The 19,550-nt window shown below is 37.1% G+C and overlaps 1 protein-coding gene across 11 annotated transcripts in view; it reads left to right on the top strand.

Moving 5' to 3' along the window:
• RABEP1 (rabaptin, RAB GTPase binding effector protein 1) overlaps positions 1–19,550 on the top strand; it is a 92,097-nt gene that overhangs the window by 22,853 nt on the left and 49,694 nt on the right. For 8 of the 11 annotated variants that reach the window (XM_060395358.1, XM_060395355.1, XM_042255571.1 and 5 more), the window contains one exon: positions 5,184–5,312. The exons of 1 other annotated variant lie outside the window; for it this stretch is intronic. In XM_060395358.1, coding sequence (XP_060251341.1) covers positions 5,184–5,312 — 129 coding nt within the window. Of the gene's footprint in view, positions 1–5,183; positions 5,313–6,010; positions 18,532–19,550 lie in introns of those variants that run through there. 2 more of the 11 variants (XM_060395354.1, XM_060395353.1) reach the window with 2 other exon arrangements.

The raw sequence follows: 19,550 nt of genomic DNA, 5'->3' as shown, positions 1-19,550 counted from the left end.
TAATGGATTGACATTCAGTTTGAAATACATTGGATTATGGTAATCCATACAATCTTTTGCTAAGTCACTTCAGTCATGTCCGACTCTGTGTGACCCCATTGACGGCAGCCCATCAGGCTCCCCCGTCCGTGGGATTCTCCAGGCAAGAACACTGGAGTGGGTTGCCATTTCCTTCTCCAATGCATGAAAGTGAAAAGTGAAAGGGAAGTCGCTCAGTGGTGTCTGACTCTTCACGACCCCATGGACTTCAGCCCACCAGGCTCCTCCGTCCATGGGATTTTCCAGGCAAGAGTACTGGAGTGGGGTGCCATCGCCTTCTTGATACAATCCTTATAACACTATTATCTAGTTGTTATTCCCACTCAATAATGTAAACTAAAAATTGGACCCATAAAATTCCACACTGCAAATGCCTAGAGGTTAATTAATTAATTTTGATCATTAACATCTCTAGGGAGGTTGAAAATTAGAAAATGTTCTGTTTTTGATTCTTCTCACCGCTGTTCTTGTCACCCCTGCCACCCATTCCCCACAACAGTTTTTTCCATCCTTAATTCTACTTTTGCCCTTTTGAAGACTCTCTTCTTAATTTTTCACTATATCATTATCTACCTGAATTAAAATTTGGTGCCAGTTGTTTTCATTTAATATTTTTCGTGGATTTATGACAACATTTTCAAGTCATTTGCATAAACACCTAATTTTTACATGAGAAATAATTGACTTTCTTATTTGAAACCCATCATTTAAAAAGTGTTATCTTTTATCTGAAATACTATAGCACCTAATTATTTAAGAGAGTTTTAAAAAAAGAATAGAGTAAAAGAAAATACGGGTTTTCATTTTGCTTCACATAAGGAAGACTAAAAAGATGTTCTGTGTAAACTTCATCACCAGATGTTCTTTTGTTTTAGAAATGGTTCATCTGAGTAAATGGACAGGGAGAAAGGCTGCTGTATCTTAAAGTTGTTAGAGTCAGATTTTGGACGATTATATAAAATGAGATGACAGGCTTTATATTATACTAAAGAGTTTATGTTTATCTTTTAGTATTATGGAAAAAATTATTCCCAAGTGCTGTATCTGTTTGCTCTAATGCTGTCAGGTGACTGGTAATGTTATTGTAGACTGCTTTACTTTCCCTTCTCCTTCCCCTTCCTTACTGAGGCAAGTAATTGTGGATTTACTGAATATTTCCTAAACAAGGCATCATTCAGTGGGTGTATTTACTGCAAATAATAATAATTTTTAGTAATCCTTTAAAAGGCTGGACAGAGTTTTCCGAGTACAGGGAAGAGTTTTCAGAGTACAGGTCATTTGCCAGCTGACAGGCCACTTCTGAAACAAAAGATTTTTGTTTTTAGCACATTTTAAAAAATTTTAGCAAATTATTTTGCTAAATAATATATACGTGGGAAAATATACGTGTAGTTTTAAAAATTGACTCTTTACTGTGTTAAAATATTTTAAGACCATTGAAGTAAGTTATGTGTACTTTTTAGGAGCAGAGAAATTGAGATGGAGCAATAGGACAAAATTATAATCACTGAAACTTAAAAAAATGAAGCACCTTACTACTTTTTAATATAAATACAATCAAGTGTAATTTATCCTTTTGATTAGCTTTGATTCAGAGAGAGAACTGCTCTGAATATAATTTGGCCTATTCTTACCAGTCTTATATATGTATATTTCCATAGATTGTATTATGTGATATTTCAATATAATTTTATGTCTTAATCTTTTAATATAATTTTTCTGACAATGTTATTCCATTGGATGGATGTACATAGCTACAATACTTAATAGTTTCACTTTAAAGTCAGTGATATACAGGTTAAGACTTCTGAGTTTCAGGAACTGTTCAGATTCTTTTGTTCCACTGGAGTTATGCATTTTTTTTTTTTTTTTTTGCTTGAAATAGGTGTTTTCCTGGATCCTAAATGTTTTTAAACAAAAAAAATTCTGATTGTAGTAACGTTTAACCTAGATTGTGTTTTTCCCCCCATTGATAATGTCTCATCAAGTTTAGTATACCATTAGAGTGTAATAGTAGGACCCAGCTTGAGGCTTTAAAATATTTCTAAATTACTACATATTTTCACATTCATGTCAAAATTGGGGAAGGAGATATACCTAACAATTATTGCACCTTTCCTTCATTTATTTGCCATATTCTTTTCTTTTTGTGTTGTTGCTTAATTCAGACACTTTAGGCAGGCAGCTGTGCTCATCACTATACCACCAATGCAGACATTTTGAATAAATGATGTAATAATTTTTCTCTTTGCATATCAAGCATTAAAAGAAGTCATTGCATAACATAGTGTGCCCCCTTTATTTTATTACTCAAGGTAGCAGTATACAGAATGTGTGGAATGTTTGACAGAGTCTGATATGCTAATAGCTTTCAGCTGTGAGTTACAGCAGGCTTAGTGTTGTTGAAGTTGGCATTAATGGTGGCATGTTGCTAGGATGATACATGGTAGTAGGGAATGATATGAGCTGGAAGTCTAAGCATGGAATTGAGTCAGAATCATGAGGCTAGAAGTGACTTCTGGGCGTTTGTCAAAGCCAGTTGATCAGTCTGCTGTTTTCCCTTATTCATTTAGTATCAGTAAATCTTACTAGCTTATAGCTAATATTTACCCATTTTTTCTTATATGCCAGGCTAAGTGGTTTTTACATGAACTGTTAATTAGTTATTGTGAACTGCTAGTTGCCATGTTAAAAAAAAATATTTTGTGTGATGAGATCTATTTTCAGTTTGAGTTGTGGTTGGTTGCTCATGCATTATGATTTAAGAGATGCCTGTTTTTAAACTTTCTTGTTGTTTTATGCAAGGTGAATTGATTTTTCCAGATAAAGCTGTAGAGGCATTCTTATAAAAAGCAGTTGTTTGGGCTTTTTTATGTGTTGTAGAACTGTAGTATGTTGGAAATAGTTGAGGTGGATTTAAGAAAATTTGAGGGAGGATTAAAAATTTTTTTATTAAAAAAAAAAGTAAGAGTGTTAGTTACTTGGTATATCCTCAAGGGGATCACGACTGCTGGAACTGAAATTTGTCCTCAGTTGTGGAGAGAGGCAGCCAGATCTGTGGGTGTGGACTGTGCCTCAACTGTAGGTCAGAGCCAGGACAGGGTGGGGAGTATTGGAAACACACTTAATCTTTCTCGGCTGTAATTTTAAAGGCTGTATTTTAGTTTTTATTGATTTATTAGCTTCAGTTCCTAAATATAATGTTGAAAGTACGGACATTTTGTGTGTGTGTGTGTGTGTGTGTGCGCACTTTAGTGGAAGGTAGTAGTGGGTGGGAGTGTAGTTTTTAGTGATAAGAACAGAAGGATCATCTTTCTTTATTTCCCATTGCTTTTCCCTAACTCATGTTTTAATGAGTAGCTACCTGTAACTAAAACGTGAAGTGGAAAATTTGCTTAATTTATTTAACAATTGGAATCTGGACAATTAAAAATACCAAGACAAGTAAATAGTACAGAGAACTTATTTCTTTCATGATTTCAAAAGTAAATATGAAATAACTACACATTTCCCCCTTCCAGTGGATTCTCCATTCCTCTTTTTCTCTGAGGGTTAACACGTGTTCACATGATCAGATGTCGTTCTTTGCTTTGACGAAAAGATCCTAGATGTTTGCTCCTCAAAATAACTCCTTACCTTTAAAGACAGGGAACTCAAAGCAGCTATCATTTTCTCTTTTTGCCTTGGATTGCTTTGATGCTGTTAGATCTGTAGTGAGGCTTGACTGAAGATGTCATGGGAGCAAATAAATACTGTTTTTAATTATTTATTATTGAAGGAGTTGTAGAGAACTTTGATAAGCACATGGAAGAAATTAATTAGCCGTAGTCCTATATCTTGTAGACAGATCATTGCATTTTTTCCAGACTTTTTTTCCTGTGTGCTATAAAATTATAAGCTCAATTTAATTGAGTAATAGGTTTAGAGGAGTATTAGGGCCTTCAGAGATAATCTCAGATCATGGTTAAAATTTTAGTAAATTGTTGTTATCTGGTTGTAGGGATCTGAGACCTCTGCTGACCTAGATAATTAGGCAGACGTGTTACTACTGATAACACGTAGTATTATCTCCCTTTCTGGGAGAAGGAAATGGCAACCCACTCCAGTATTCTTGCTTGGAGAATCCCTTGGACAGAGGAGCCTGGTTGGCTGCTGTCCATGGGGTTGCAGAGAGTCCACAACTGAAGTGGCTTAGCATGCATGCATGCATTGGAGAAGGAAATGGCAACCTGCTCCAATATTCTTGCCTGGAGAATCCCAGGGACAGAGGAGCCTGGTGCGCTGCCATCTATGGGGTCACACAGAGTTGGACATGACTGAAGCGACTTAGCAGTAGTAGCAGCAATTACTACTGATAAGCATCCCCTGGAGCAATTAGGGTCATAGCTTTGTGGCTAGGTTGCTGTTGGGGTAAAGGATGCCACCAAGAGTTTGGATTTCCTTCTCCTTGGTTGAACCAAAATACTCTCAGGGTTTGGTCAGGATAGGTGTTTATATAATCAGCTGTGGCCAAATTATAGAGCTCCTCAAAATGGGTAAAAATGGGTCCCAGTCCCTGCCATACCATAATCAAGTTAATTTAAAAACCGGATAATCCCCCAGTAATGAAGAGTTCATACAAAATGTACAGTTCTGTATCCTTTCTATATGAAAGGTTCTTTCATTATGATTTCAGTATAATGAGCCATCTTGAAAGTGGGAGAACGGTTCAGTTTAGAATAGCTGTGCTAATCAGAGTGCCCTTTAGATTTTGCTTATAACTCGTGAGAGAGTGAGGAACTAGCAAGATTGGCAGTGGATTTGTTTGTAGGATAAACAGCCCAAATAATCCAGTATTTAACAAATTCATAAGTGGATGGACATACTCAGTTATACAAAGGAACTTTGAAGCTTTCTTTTGGGAAATTTGCTTTATGTGATTCTCCATATATGTACTGTTTCAGCTTACAGGATTCATTCACAACATGTGTATTAAGTTGAGTAGAATTGTCCTTTTTGAAAAATTTCCAGGAATATAGTAGATCTTTGGGAGAAGCTTGACCACTTGTTTCTTTATAGAAATATGCAGCTGCAATACTAGTCAATTCTTGTAACTTAATTTATAAATAAAATTATTACTTGTTAACTAGTATTTTTCTTTTCAGTTTCTCTTCAGCAGCGGGTGGCAGAATTGGAAAAAATTAACGCAGAATTTTTACGTGCAAAGCAACAGCTTGAGCAAGAATTTAATCAAAAGAGAGCAAAATTTAAAGAGTTATATTTGGCTAAAGAGGGTAAGTTTATAAGTCTCCCTCAACCCCCGTACTAAAACTGTCTTAAAACTTTTTGTCAAGTTTCTCAGTAGTATATACAATGTTAATTTTAATTACTGAATAAATCTTGATTTTATTTCTAGTTGGATTGTATAATAGAAGTCTATTTAGAGGTTAGGGTTAAGAATGAAATTGTAAAACAAGTTGAATAATACATTATTTAGATATTTCTTTGTCTTTTGACATTAATGATATTTAATATGGTAGGCTAGATAGTCCTGGGACACAGGACTTTCAGTCCTCTTAGCACTTGGGAGATAGCCCCAGGTAAATCAGGACAGTTGGCATTCTAATAATAGCCTTAGCTGTTATATTAAAACTGACATTTCATGTAATTTATTCAACAAATGTTAATTATCCATTAATATGTTTAATACCTACTATCAGGTAGGCATTGTGCCTTGGTGCTGAGTATACAGAAGGGGCAAGATTCGTGTGGCTGTTGTACTCATAGAAGTTTAATTCTATTGGAGAAAAAAGATTAATAGTGCACTTAGTTGCTCAGTCATGTCTGACTCTTTGCTACCCCATGGACTGTAGCCCGCCAGGCTCCTCTGTTCGTGGGATTCTCCAGGCAAGAATATTGGAGTGGGTTGCCATGCCCTCTTCCAGTGGATCTTCCTGACCCAGGGACTGAACCCGGGTCTCTTGCATTGCAGGCGGATTCCTTCCCATCTGAGCCACCAGAGAAGCCCAAGAATACTGGAGTAGGTAGCTTCTCCCTTCTCCAGAGGATCTTCCTGACCTACAACGCTCTAAGAGATGACACCTTGCAATGGCTTTGATTCCATGTCCCTGCCAGACTCTGCTGAGTCCCCCAAAAAAGCAAAGTGTATAAGGCAAATGAACAAAGTGTATAAGGCAAACGTGTGAGAGCATATCATGAGGGAACCTTACTCTGAAGGATGACGGGAATGGTTTACATTTTGGATATTGACATAAGAAGTATAGATATGGTTTCTAGAGCCCTCTAGACCAGTGAGTGATTCTCAGAATGTGATTGTGAAATAGCAGCATTGCATTAATAATCTCCTGGGGAACTTGTCAGAAATGAAAAATTTTGGAAGCTACCCCAGACTTCTGAATCTGACACTCTGGAATTAGAGTCTATACCAATTGATGTTTTAAGGTTCTCTCCAGGTAATTCAGATGCACGTCAAATTTTGGCAATAGATGCTCTAGTATAGACGAGCAACTTTTAGACTCTAAAGTGGATAAAAATCACCTGGAAAACTTGTTGGAACACAGTATGTTGGGCTGGAGCCTGAGAATTTGTGTTTCTAATAAACTTGTAGGTGATTGCATTACTGCCAGTCCAAGGGTCACAGTTTGAGAACCATTACTCTAGACTGGTGATATCCTTCAACATTTATCTACTCTGTAAAATGTTTACATACACCCCTCGTTCCTTAAAAAAATTTTAATTTTAAATTTAAAAAGATTGGAAGTATGTCAATTCTATTGTACTGTTAATGCTGACAATTTAAATAAATTCATGCTTTAGACATATCCATTATAGTCAATCATAGTGATTTATGATACTATCCATTACCGATCCATTGAATAAAATAAATGTCAATAAATTCTTCAGCAGGAATTTTACATTTTCCCCCTCCTTGTGTTAGTTTTAACATCTTCCTCAGAATTTTATTCTAAAAAGTGATTTTTTAGAACACAAATTCGAGTGTGCATCAGGATTTTACCTCTAGGGTTTATTAAAAGGAAGATTGCTGGGCCCCACCCCTAGAGTTTCTGATTCACTAGATCTGTGGGATCCTAGACTTTGGGTTTCTAGAATGTTAACAAGGTAATGCTGATATTATTGGTTCAGGGACAACACTTTGAGAACCACTAGCCTACAGTAATATTTTGTGCTTGAAAGCGATTAGAAAAATTGGTCTGATTGTTCTGCAAAATATGCACATAAATTTCTTTTGTGTTGCAGTATTGCCGTAATTTAAAGTATATAAGTGATTACATCATAAATATTGTATACACTTAAAAAATAGTATTATAATGTGTAAGAATTACTAGAAATGGAGGTCTTAAGAGAGAGATTCATTCTCCTGCCCAATTAAGTCATTAAGCTCTAGTGAATATTATTAATGTCTAGAAAAAGATATGTTTCAGTTTTTTTCTTTTCTTTCTTTTTTTAACTAAATATAAGTTGGGAATTCTCTGGTGGCTTAGTGGTTAGGATTCTGGGGTTTAACTGCTGTGGCCCGTGTCCAATCCCTGGACAGGGAACTGAGATCCCACAAGCTGAGCAGCATGGCCTTAAACCAAAACAAAAATAGATATAAGTTAAGCCCCTGGTCTCATAAATAAGTAGATGGAAATAGAAGTTTTTCTTTTTTTAAATAGTGATTGCTATTTTATTCTCTTAACTCTTTCTGAATTATGTGTTCAATCACCCAGTGCTCTAGCTTCAATTTTATAGATTGACAACTCAAATAGGTCGTCTTTCAGTTTTGTTGAAGTAGACTTTGCAGTCCATGCATGCATGCGTGCTGAGTTGCTTCAGTCATGTCTAACTCTGTGACTCCACGGACTGTAGCCCACCAGGCTCCTCTGTCCATGGGATTCTCCAGGCATGAATACTGGAGAGGATTGCCATGCCCTCCTCTCGAGGATCTCCTTATCCCAAGGACTGAACCCATGTCTCATGTCTCCTGCATTGGCAAGTGGGGTCTTTTACCACTAGAGCCATCTGTGTGACCTGCCAAAAGATTTGTTACCCAGTTACTAGTCGTTCACTTTGTTACTGACGTTGATATTTTTGAATTAGCCCTCTGGTTTTATATCACGGTGGAGTTTTTACACTATAAGGCAGTGAACCATAGTAAAACTCAGGATAGGTGAAAGCCTTTCATTTGTTATGTAGGGAGAAGGGTATTAAGAAAAGGGAGGTGCAAGGAGAATCTACACATAAACATGTCTCTATTTTAGGAAAGATTTTTGTGGAAGTTGAGGATCTAGAATTTGATTCCGTTAAAACACCATGTGGCTGTGAATCCCTTGGAAGATCTTTGGGTACCTGTTCAGGCATGTGTAACTCACTTTGAAAACCACTGTCTTGGAGTGGTGTTATTCAGACTAGGTTGTAGCTATTTGATGGATAGCAGAATTGAATGGGTTTTTACCAGCAGTTTTTTGAAAAGAAATACAATGGAAAAGAACACACATTATTTACCTGGTAAGGTTAAGTAAGTATAATTGAACAAAATTTTCTGTTTTAGTTACATATACACATGTATGTATAGAGTTGTGTGAGAAAATACAGTTTTTGCTATGAATCATGGTAAAAACAGTTTGAAAGTTACTGTTCTATAGGATGGAAGGTTGCTAGGGCTCACAGAATTCAGCCCTTGGAAAGGTTTACTCACTACAGTGTGGGATTGGATGGTTTTCTCATGGGTTGCAGGAGGACTGGCTGTTCTGTTAATTTTTTTTCTTCATAGGCTGACAAGGAGATGGGAAAGCTAGTGTTCCTGTCTAGGCATGGTGGTAGTCTGCAAGACATTGTGGAGGTTGGGATGAATGAGATATGGTTTTTATCTTCAATAAAGTATAGTTTTCCTTATCTTTTCTGAAATTATGAAATTGTCTTTTCTATAAAATTCTGAAGAAATGAAAATGACTAAGAAACTCGTTTCTGAAATACATGATCAATTGCAGTTTTATGTAGAAGCAGCTCTGAATGTGGGTTTGTTCAAAAACATACCTGGTATGTTAAAATTGCTTTGAATACATCTAGACCCAGTAAATAATCTGTATATGTACTTTTGTATCTTTACTATCTGAAGTTCTCAGTGAACTTAAACTAGCCATAGAGAATAAGTGAGTTAACTTTTTATGAATTTCTTTTTGAGAGTTTTTATGATCCTTTTTGACAGTTTTTAGTGTGATTTCTAAAGAAATTACACAGTGTGTAAAAGGTAAAGGTTGATTTAGTTTATGGATGGCTTGGCTGTTTGCCTAAACAAATTCAAAGATGTCCTCTAAAGCAGCAGCTCATCTTGTTGCATGAAGTATAAATCTAGTCTTTATGATTTTCACCGGGGGGTAACAGTATAAGTCATGGTTTTGTTGTATTCAGTAGTCTTTGTATGTTTTATCTTTCAGCAGATCAGGTCACAATAACCCCAGAAGTCCAAATATTGGTATTTTTCTCAATTAGAATAGCTTTTGCTTTGGTGTTGTAATAGCTGTGCTTTCATTTATTTAGAGAGTAGCTGAACTAGAAGTGCAAATAATAATGAGAAGTACTAACAGGGGGTATTACTTCTTGGCTCCCCTTACTGCCTTTTCCTTCCTTAACACCCATTCTTTTCCCAGCTGACATCAACTGCGAATGTTACAAATACTTAAAATTCTGTTACTTTTCTGCTGAGATTGAAAAAGGGGTTTAACTTTCTAAAAACAGTTTCTGATTTAGATTTTTCCTTTAACCAGTTTCAGTACAAAGCTTGGCACTGCAACAGTGTTTGTGTGTTGGAAATCCTCAGTTTTGAGCAATGAGTAAGAGCCTGTTACACAAGGAATCAAACAAAAGGCCAAAGAGTTCTCAGTTTGAAGGAGAATAGTAGAAATGGAGCTCATGTTAATCACCAGAAGACAGTGGAGTTTTCTAGTGGTGTTCAAAATGATTTTGTACATGGTCATTACTTATATAAAGCTCTGATGCCAACTAACCAGAGCAATACTTAAAAACTTGGTTTAGGAAGATACAGAAAAAGAATTCCAGGAGAAGAGAATGGAGGGAATAGTAAAGAATATTTGAGGAGATAATGACTGGAATTTTTCAAGCATTAAGAAACAGAAGTGTGTCTTTAGCATTAAGTATGGAGTACCAAGTAGGGTAAATAATAGTAAATTTATACTTTGAAGATATAATGATTTTGAGCAATGAAATTTTAAAAAGCTAGCAATGATGTACCCAGGAAATGAAAAAATACAGTCTTTTATATTCATCGGTTCAGTTGCTCAGTCGTGTCCGACTCTTTGCGACCCCATGGACTGCAGCATGCCAGGCCTCCCTGTCCATCACTAGTTCCCAGAGTTTACTCAAACTCATGTCCATCGAGTCGGTGATGCCCTCCAACCATCTCATCCTCTGTCGTCCCCTTCTCCTCCCACCTTCGATCTTTGCCAGCATCAGGGTCTTTTCCAATGAGTCAGTTCTTTGCATCAGGTGGCCAAAGTATTGGAGCTTCAGCTTCAGCATCAGTCCTTCCAGTGAATATTCAGGACTGATTTCCTTTAGGATGGACTAGTTGGGTCTCCTTGCAATCCGAGGGGCTCTTAAGAGTCTTCTCCAACACCACAGTTCAAAAGCATCAATTCTTTGGTGCTCAGCTTTCTTTATAGTCCAACTCTCACATCCATACATGACTACTGGAAAAACCAGAGCTTTGGCTAGAAGGACCTTTGTTGGTAATGTCATGTCTCTGCTTTTTAATATGCTGTCTAGATTGGTCGTAACTTTTCTCCCAAGGAGCAAGCTCTTTTAATTTCATGGCTGCAGTCACCATCTGCAGTGATTTTGGAGCCCCCCAAAATAAAGTCTGTCCCTGTTTCCACTGTTCCCCATTAATTTGACATGAGGTGATGGAACCAGATGTCATGATCTTAGTTTTCTGAATGTTGAGCTTTAAGCCAACTTTTTCACTCTCCTCGTTCACTTTTATCAAGAGGCTCTTTAGTTCTTTGCTTTCTGCCGTAAGTGTGGATCATAAGGAGCACTTAACATATTATGTATATCTCAAAGGAATACTTTACATATTTTAAATGTTAAGCTACTTACCATGTTTTCTTATCTAATGCAGTTAGAAAGATTTTAAACAATGTAAATTTTTAAAAAAAGTTTGGAAACTAAGAATGCATTCCTATTGTTCATGAGTTAAAGAGGAAATCGTAATGAAGACTGTAAACTACTTAGAATACAATGAAGATACTTGTGGGATGCAGCTAAAACAGTACTTTGCAAGTAAGCTTATAACTTTAAAAACATTTATTAAAATTAGTTTATTAAAAGATGTGAAGATGTAAGAAAGTGAAACTAAGTGATCTAAATGTTCAACTTCAAAAGCTAGAAAAAGAGTGAACTCAAAATACAAGAAATAAAACAATAGAAATGGAAAGTGAAGTTGAGTTAAGCTCAATAAAATCAAAAGCACATGTTTTGGATGTACTTTTTTTGAAATTTAAATTTATTTATTTTAATTGGAGGCTAATTACTTTACAATATTGTACTGATTTTGCCGTACATCAACATGAATCCACCATGGGTGTACGTATGTTCCCAATCCTGAATCCCCCTCCCACCACCCTCTCCATACCATCCCTCTGGGTCATCCCAGTGCACCAGCCCCAAGCATCCTGTATCCTGCATCAAACCTAGACTGGCAATTCATTTCTTATATGATATTATACATGTTTCAATGCCATTCTCCTGGATGTACTTTGAAAAGAAAAGAGTGTTCATGCTGCTGCTGCTGCTAAGTCGCTTCAGTCGTGTCCGACTCTGTGCGACCCCATAGACGCAGCCCACCAGGCTCCCCCGTCCCTGGGATTCTCCAGGCAAGAACACTGGAGTGGGTTGCCATTTCCTTCTCCAGTGCATGAAAGTGAAAAGTGAAAGGGAAGTTGCTCAGTCGTGTCCGACTCTTAGTGACCCCATGGACTGCAGCCTACCAGGCTCTTCCGTCCATGGGATTTTCCAAGCAAGAGTACTGGAGTGGGGTGCCATTGCCTTCTCCAAAGAGTGTTCATAGTAGCACTATATTTTTAAAAATTAAAAAAAATTAACTCAAGTATAATTGATTTACAGGGTTGTGTTTTTGGTATACAACAAAGTGATTCAGTTATACATGTATATTCTTTTTCATGATCTTTCCCATTTTGGTTCATTACAGGATATTGAATATAATTCCCAGTGTTATACAGTAAGACCTTGTTGTTTATTTTATGTATAGTGTTTTGTATCTGCTAATCCGAAACTCCTAATTTATCCCTTCCCCACCACCTGTCCCTTTTAGTAACTATACATTTGTTTTGTATGTCTGAGTCTGTTGTGTAAATAAGTTTGTTTCATATATTAGAGTCCACATATAAGGGCCAATCCATCAGGAAGACAAAATAGTTACATACACATCTACCTACAGAATCCCACAATACAGGAAACAAGCTGACAGAAATGAAAGGAGAAAAATACAGTTTTACAGTAAGATTATAATTTTTTAGTACTCCACTTTCATCAATGAGTAGGATAAGGAGATCAACGAAATAGAGGATTGAGTATAAAATGATTGATACAGTGTTTGCTCTCTGATCACAATGGAATGAAATTTGAGAAACTCAAATATGTGGAAATTTGGTGATATATTCCTGAGTTATCAATAACTGAAAGAAGAAATCATGAAGAAAATTAGAATATACTTCGAGATAAGTGGAATTGTAGACATGCCATGCCAATCCTTATGAAATGCAGCTGTATCAGTCCTTAGACATATGTAACTATAAATGCTTGTATTAAAGATTAAATATTTCAAATCTGTAATTTACTCTTTCACTTTATAACACTGGAAGAACTGTTAATGAAGCCTAAGGCAAGTAGAAAGAAGGAATTAATAAGGATTAGAGTGAAAATCAGTGAAATACAGAATAGAAAATCGGTGAAACTTTTACTGCTTTCTTTGGAAAGACCAACAACTTGATAAATCTTTAGCTAGATTGACCAGTAAATGAATACCAGGTCCATTACTACTGACCTTACAGAAATTTAAAAAAGTATAAGGCAATACTGTGAATGAGGAAGGAGGCAAATTCCTAGAAAGATACAAGCACCAAAACTGAAGAAGTGGAAAATCGAAATTGGACACATAGCAAATAAAGAGGGTGAATTTGTAATTAAAAAAACTGCCCCTGGCCCCGCCAAAATGAAAAGCCAAGGCTCAGATGGCTTAAGTAGTGAAGTTTACCATATGTTCAAAGAATTAACACTAATTCTTCTCTAACTGTCCTAAAAGTAGACAGAAAGGGAACTTCCCCTCCTGATCCATTGCTTCCAATTCAGGAGGCCTGGGCTTGATCCCTGATGAGGGAACTAGATCCTGCACACCGCAACCAAAAGATACTGCTTGCTGCAGCTAAGACCTAGTGCAGCCTCTACACACATCCCCCCCCCACCTCTGCGACCCCATGGTCTGCAGCACGCCAGGCTTCCCTGTCTATCACCAACTCCCGGAGCTTGCTCAAACTCATGTCCATCAAGTCAGTGATGCCATCCAACTATCTCATCCTCTGCTATCCCTTTCTCCTCCTGCCTTCAATCTTTCCCAACATCAGGGTCTTTCCCAATGAGTCAGTTCTTCGCATCAGGTGGCCAAAGTATTGGAGCTTCAGCTTCATTCATTCCGTTGAGCATTCAGGGTTGATTTCCTCTAGGATTGATGGGTTTGATCTCCTTGCAGTCCAGTGGACTCTCAAGAATTTTCCCCAACACCACAGTTCAAAAGCATCAATTCTTCAGCATTCAACTTTCTTTATAGTCCAACTCTCAGATCCATACATGACTACTGGAAAAACCATAGCTTTGACTAGACAAACCTTTGTCAGCAAAGTAATGTTTTTGCTTTTTAATATGCTGTCTAGGTCTGTCATAGCTTTCCTTTCAAGAAGCAAGCATCTTTTAATTTCGTGGCTGTAGCCACCATATGCAGTGACTTTGCTGCTGCTGCTAAGTCACTTCAGTTGTGTCCGACTCTGTACGACCCCATAGACGGCAGCCCACCAAGCTCCGCCGTCCCTGGGATTCTCCCGGCAAGAATGCTGGAGTGGGTTGCCATTTCCTTCTACAGGGGATCTTCCCAACCCAGGGATTGAACCCAGGTCTCCTGCATTGCAGGTGGATTCTTTACCATCTGAGCCACAGGAATGTTAAATGGTCTAGTAACTGTAAAATAGTCTTTGTTTCTCAAATGGTTAAACAGAATAGTTACCATTTGACCCAACAATTCCACTCCTAGGTTTGTACAAGAGAAGGGAAAACATGTCCATACATAAACTTCTATGTGAATTTCTGTAGCAGCATTATTCATAGTAGTCACAAAGTCAGAAGCAACCTAGATATCCACCAACTAATATGTGAATTAACAAATAGTTTTTGTTTTCCTCCATAAAAAAATGAAGTACTTATATTACAACATAGATGAACTTTAAAAAAAATTATGCTAAGTGACAGAAGCTAATCACAAGTATGTATGGTTCCATTTATATGAAATGTTCAGAATAGGTGATAGGGATAGAAAGAAAGTGAAAAGAAACTAAAGAGCCTCTGGATGAAAGTGAAAGAGGAGAGTGAAAAAGCTGGCTTAAAACTCAAAATTCAAAAAACGAAGATCATGGCATCCAGTCCCATCAATTCATGGCAAATAGGTGGGGAAACAATGGAAACAGTGACAAACTTTATTTTCTTGGGCTCCAAAATCACTCCAAAATCACATGGTGACTACAGCCATGAAATTAAAAGACGCTTGCTCCTTGGAAGGAAAGCTATGACCAACCTAGACAGCATATTAAAAAGCAGAGACATGATGTTACCAGCAAAGGTCCATCTAGTCAAAGCTCTGGTTTTTCCAGTAGTCATGTATGGATGTGAGAGTTGGACTATAAAGAAAGCTGAGTGCTGAAGAATTGATGCTTTTGAACTGTGATGTCAGAGAAGACTCTTGAGAGTCCCTTGGACTGCAAGGAGATCCAGCCAATCCATCCTAAAGGAGATCAATCCTGAATATTTTTGGAAGGACTGAAGCTGAAGCTCCAATACTTTGGCCACCTGATGGGAAGAGTTGACTCATTGGAAAAGACCCTCATGCGGGGCATTATTGAAGGCAGGAGGAGAAGGGGACAACAGAGGATGAGATGGTTAGATGGCATCACTGACTTGATGGACATGAGTTTGAGCAAGCTCCGGGAGTTGGTGATAGGCAGGGAAGCCTGGTGTGCTGCAGTCCATGGGGCTGCAAAGAGTTGGACATGACTGAGCAATTGAACTGAGGGATAGAAAGTAGATTAGTGGTTGCCTAGAACTGCAGAGTTAGAGGGGAGAAGTGATAAAGAGTACTGGATTTCTTTATGGGGTGATTAAAATGTCCCAAAGTTGATTGTGGTTATGGTCGCAGAAGTCTGTGCATATATTAAAGCAATGAGCGATCACTGCACACCTGTTAAAATGTCTCAAATATAAAACACTGACAACACCCAAAGCTACTGAGGTAGAGCCACAGGAACTTTCATTCATTGCTGATGGGAATGCAGAGTGGTACAGCCACTTCAGAAGGCAGTTTGGCAGTTTCTTATAAAGCTAAACATACTAGCATATGATTCAGCTGTTTTGCTCCTTGGTATTTACCTGAATGAATTGAAAATGTACGTCCATGGAAAACCTGCACAGAGATGTTTATAGCAACTTTATTCATAATTGCCCAAACGTGGAAGCTACCAAGATGTCCTTCAGTAGATGAGCTGATACACTGTGATACAGTGGAATATTATTCAGTGTGAAAAGGAAACGAGCAATCAAGTTATGAAAATTCATAGAGGAATTGAATGTTTATTAGCAAGTGGAAGAAGCCAACCTGAAATGACAATGAGTGTGAGTTTCTGGAAAAGGCAAAACTATGGAGACAGTAAAAAAAAATAAAGCTAAGTGGTTGCCAGAGGTTAGGAGGATAGGAGAAATGACTAAGCAATACAGAGAGGATTTTTAGGGCAGCGAAAGCTTTCTGTATGATAAAGAGTGGTGGTTACATACCATCATACAGTATCCTAATGTAAACTGTGGACTTCAGCTGGGAAGGATGTGCCATTATAACTTCAGAGATTGTGATAAATGTACTGCTGTGGTGGGGGATATTAACAGTACAGGAAGTTGTACCTGAGGGGGCAAGACATTTATGGGAACTCAGTACTTTTCTGCTCAGTTTTGCTATGAGCCCAACATTGCTCTTAAAAGTAAAGTTTATTAAAAAAAAATATCTGGTACTTACCTCAAAATAGTAAGTTGTAGAATGCAAACTGGTGGTTGGGACAAGATTGCCCAACCACCTGTATGGTGGCTGTATGTGACTGGGTCTGAATGATTGGTACATGAGGCTTTAATGATCATTTTAATATCTGGGAAGGCAGGTCCGTCCCTCCACTTTATTCAAAACTGTGATGGGCTTTTAAAATTATTTACTGTGGGAAATGTTAGGCATATGTAAGAGTAGGCTAAATGTTATGAATAATGCTGTATTAAACAGTTCATTATTGGTATGAGAATAGATAAATAGGCCATATTTATAGAACAGAGGCTTCATAGTCAGACCCTCATATATGTGGAAATTTGATATATGACATAGCATTATAAAATTGGGGAGACTGGGGCAAGGGTTTAGAACAAAGGGAAGATCTGTATAGAAAAAGTAGATTCCTGGCTCACACCTGAATGCCCACGAACTGTAATAGCTGGTCTATTCATACTGTGATATTGCAGTTAATGAATGAGGTAGTTGCATGTATTAGCAACGTCAAAAACTGAGAGATGTGAGGTAATTGTAGTAGAATACTGTGTTACAAGAGCATTAAGGTTTAAAAACCTGCAACATAAAGGTGTAGAATACGCATGGTAATAATAGCTCCGAATTCCTGATCATTGTTACCTCTGAATAGTGTATTTGTAAGGTTTCATTTCTTAAGGTTAAAAAGAAATTGAAGCAGATGGAGCAATAATATAAAAAATTATTAAGCTAAGTAATAGGTATCTATTATAGAATTATTTATACTTGTTTCCATGAAATATTTTTATAAAGTATTAGTATCATCAAATGAAGTGTCTTGTTCAGGTCCTAATCCAAATAAGTTTTCGAAAAGACATTTTTGTGGCAGTTGGAGAAATTTCACTAAGATTGAGTATAAGATTATATCAAGTAGTTGTTAGGTGTGACAGTGACACTGTTTATATAAGAAAGTACCCATGTTTTCAGAGATGCATGTGTAGTGTGTTAGATGATGTAATACAGTTTCTGAGACTTACTTTTAAAAAAAGATAGTTGAAATAAATGGCAAAATCTTGGTAATTGGTGATAGGTATGTGGAAGATTGGTGTAATACAATACTCTTTTGAGTTTGTTTGAAAATCTTCATAATTATATATGCAAAAGAAATTGTTCTTTATTAATAACTTGTGCTGTTGGCTACCATATTTGAAATGCTTTGTTACAAAAAATTTTTAAAGTTCTGTTTGTTTCCTGGTTTAAATGTACACATACATATCTATTTACTGTATATATTATATATAATAAATAACCTATGTCTTATCTAAGTATTTACAAAGTAGGTCAGGGATGACATTTGATCTGCTCTTCCTCCAGGATTTCTACACTGCTTTTAACTATGAGGAAACAGGCCAAAATTTGTATTTAGGTTTAATATTTACTTGAAGTTTTTCTGTTCATAGTGATAACATGGTAGTGAATAGCCCTGTGTAATTTTCGGTAAGTCAGAAGTAGCGGGGATAATCAGCATGAGGAGGTGTTAAGTATATCAACTGGAGCCTTGACAGAATTGTATTAATTTCTCAGAAATTAATAAGCTATTCCAGAAATAATGCTTTTTATTTCACATTTTATGGAATAGCACTTAGTAGAGAGTGTTGATACACACACCCACATACACACACCTTCAGTGGTTTCACGTGTTTATGTCTACCCAAGTTTCTGGGTCATTCCCAGTCACACACCTCCCACTGTTTCTTAGATATCCAACTTGCCTTCAAGATACTTTAGATAGTTACTTTCTGCAGCTAATGTTCTTATATCTGCCTTTGGCTAATGTTTCAAAATATTTTAATAGTGGTGACAAAGTGATGTGAAACTGATGTTGAGAGAGTACAGATTTCTTAAATGACTTCACTTAAAATTAGTATGACTAGTTTTTTTTTTTCTGTTACTTGAACTACCAAATTGTTAGTCAATTCTTATGGTTGTTTGATAATGTTGAATATCTTTACAACATTTAAAAGTTCTATAATTGATTTATCTATTTGATTTTTTCAAGTACTTAGACGTTTATGCAGACAAGTGTTTCCGTTATTCTGGCTTGAGGGCCGTGTGATTCCCTTAAAGTTACACAGCAGGTTAGTGGTAGTCTTAGATCTTAAATTATTTTTCCACTGGTTGAGGTAGTTATTCTGCTCTGTAAAGGCAATTGATGATTTTGCAAAGATGAAAAGGTCTTCTGCATAAATATTTTTTTTAATAACATTTAGATGGCAAAATACATTAAAAAAAAGTTGAGACAACAGCAGACTGGGAAAAGTTTTGTAAGATAAAATAGGAGTAATATCCAGTATATGTAAAATATCCCAAATTAGAAGAAAAATTCATCAGAAATCACAGGTAAAATATATCACCAAAGAGGAAATATGTCACTAATAAATACATGAAAAGATGTTCAATATCTCTGTTAATAGGGAACTATAGATGAAAACGCACCATTTTCTATCCATGATACAGACAAGGACTTTAAAAAAATGAAAAAGTGGTTTGGTGTAAGAAAACAGAACACCCACGTATACTGTTGTTCATCTTTATTTGAAGTCAATTTGGGCAAACAGTTGTGCTGCTGCTGCTGCTAAGTCACTTCAGTCGTGTCCGACTCTGTGCGACCCCATCCCTGGGATTCTCCAGGCAAGAACACTGGAGTGGGTTGCCATTTCCCCCTCCAATGCATGAAAATGAAAAGTGAAAGGGAAGTTGCTCAGTCGTGTCCGACTCTTAGTGACTCCATGGACTGCAGCCTACCAGGCTCCTCCACCCATGGGATTTTCCAGGCAAGAGTACTGGAGTGGGTTGCCGTTATCATCTCCGAACAATGGTGCTATTTAGGCTTAAATCGTGTAGTAGGCACATCAGATCAACTTTATATTTAAGATGTAGTAAGTGAAAGTCACTCAGTCGTGTCTGACTCTTTACGACTCCACGAACTATATACAGTCCGTGGAATTATCCAGGCCAGAATACTGGAGTAGGTAGCCATTCCATTTGCCAGGGAATCTTCCCAGCCCAAGTGTTGAACCCAGGTCTTCATTGCAGTTGGTTTCTTTACCAGCTGAGCCACAAGGGAATTGTAGTAAAGGGGTGCTGAAAAGTTTAT

Source organism: Ovis aries, chromosome 11, assembly GCF_016772045.2.
Source record: "Ovis aries strain OAR_USU_Benz2616 breed Rambouillet chromosome 11, ARS-UI_Ramb_v3.0, whole genome shotgun sequence".
NCBI lineage: Eukaryota > Metazoa > Chordata > Mammalia > Artiodactyla > Bovidae > Ovis > Ovis aries.
Note: the sequence above shows the minus strand (reverse complement) of the source record. Positions and strands in the feature narration are given on the sequence as shown.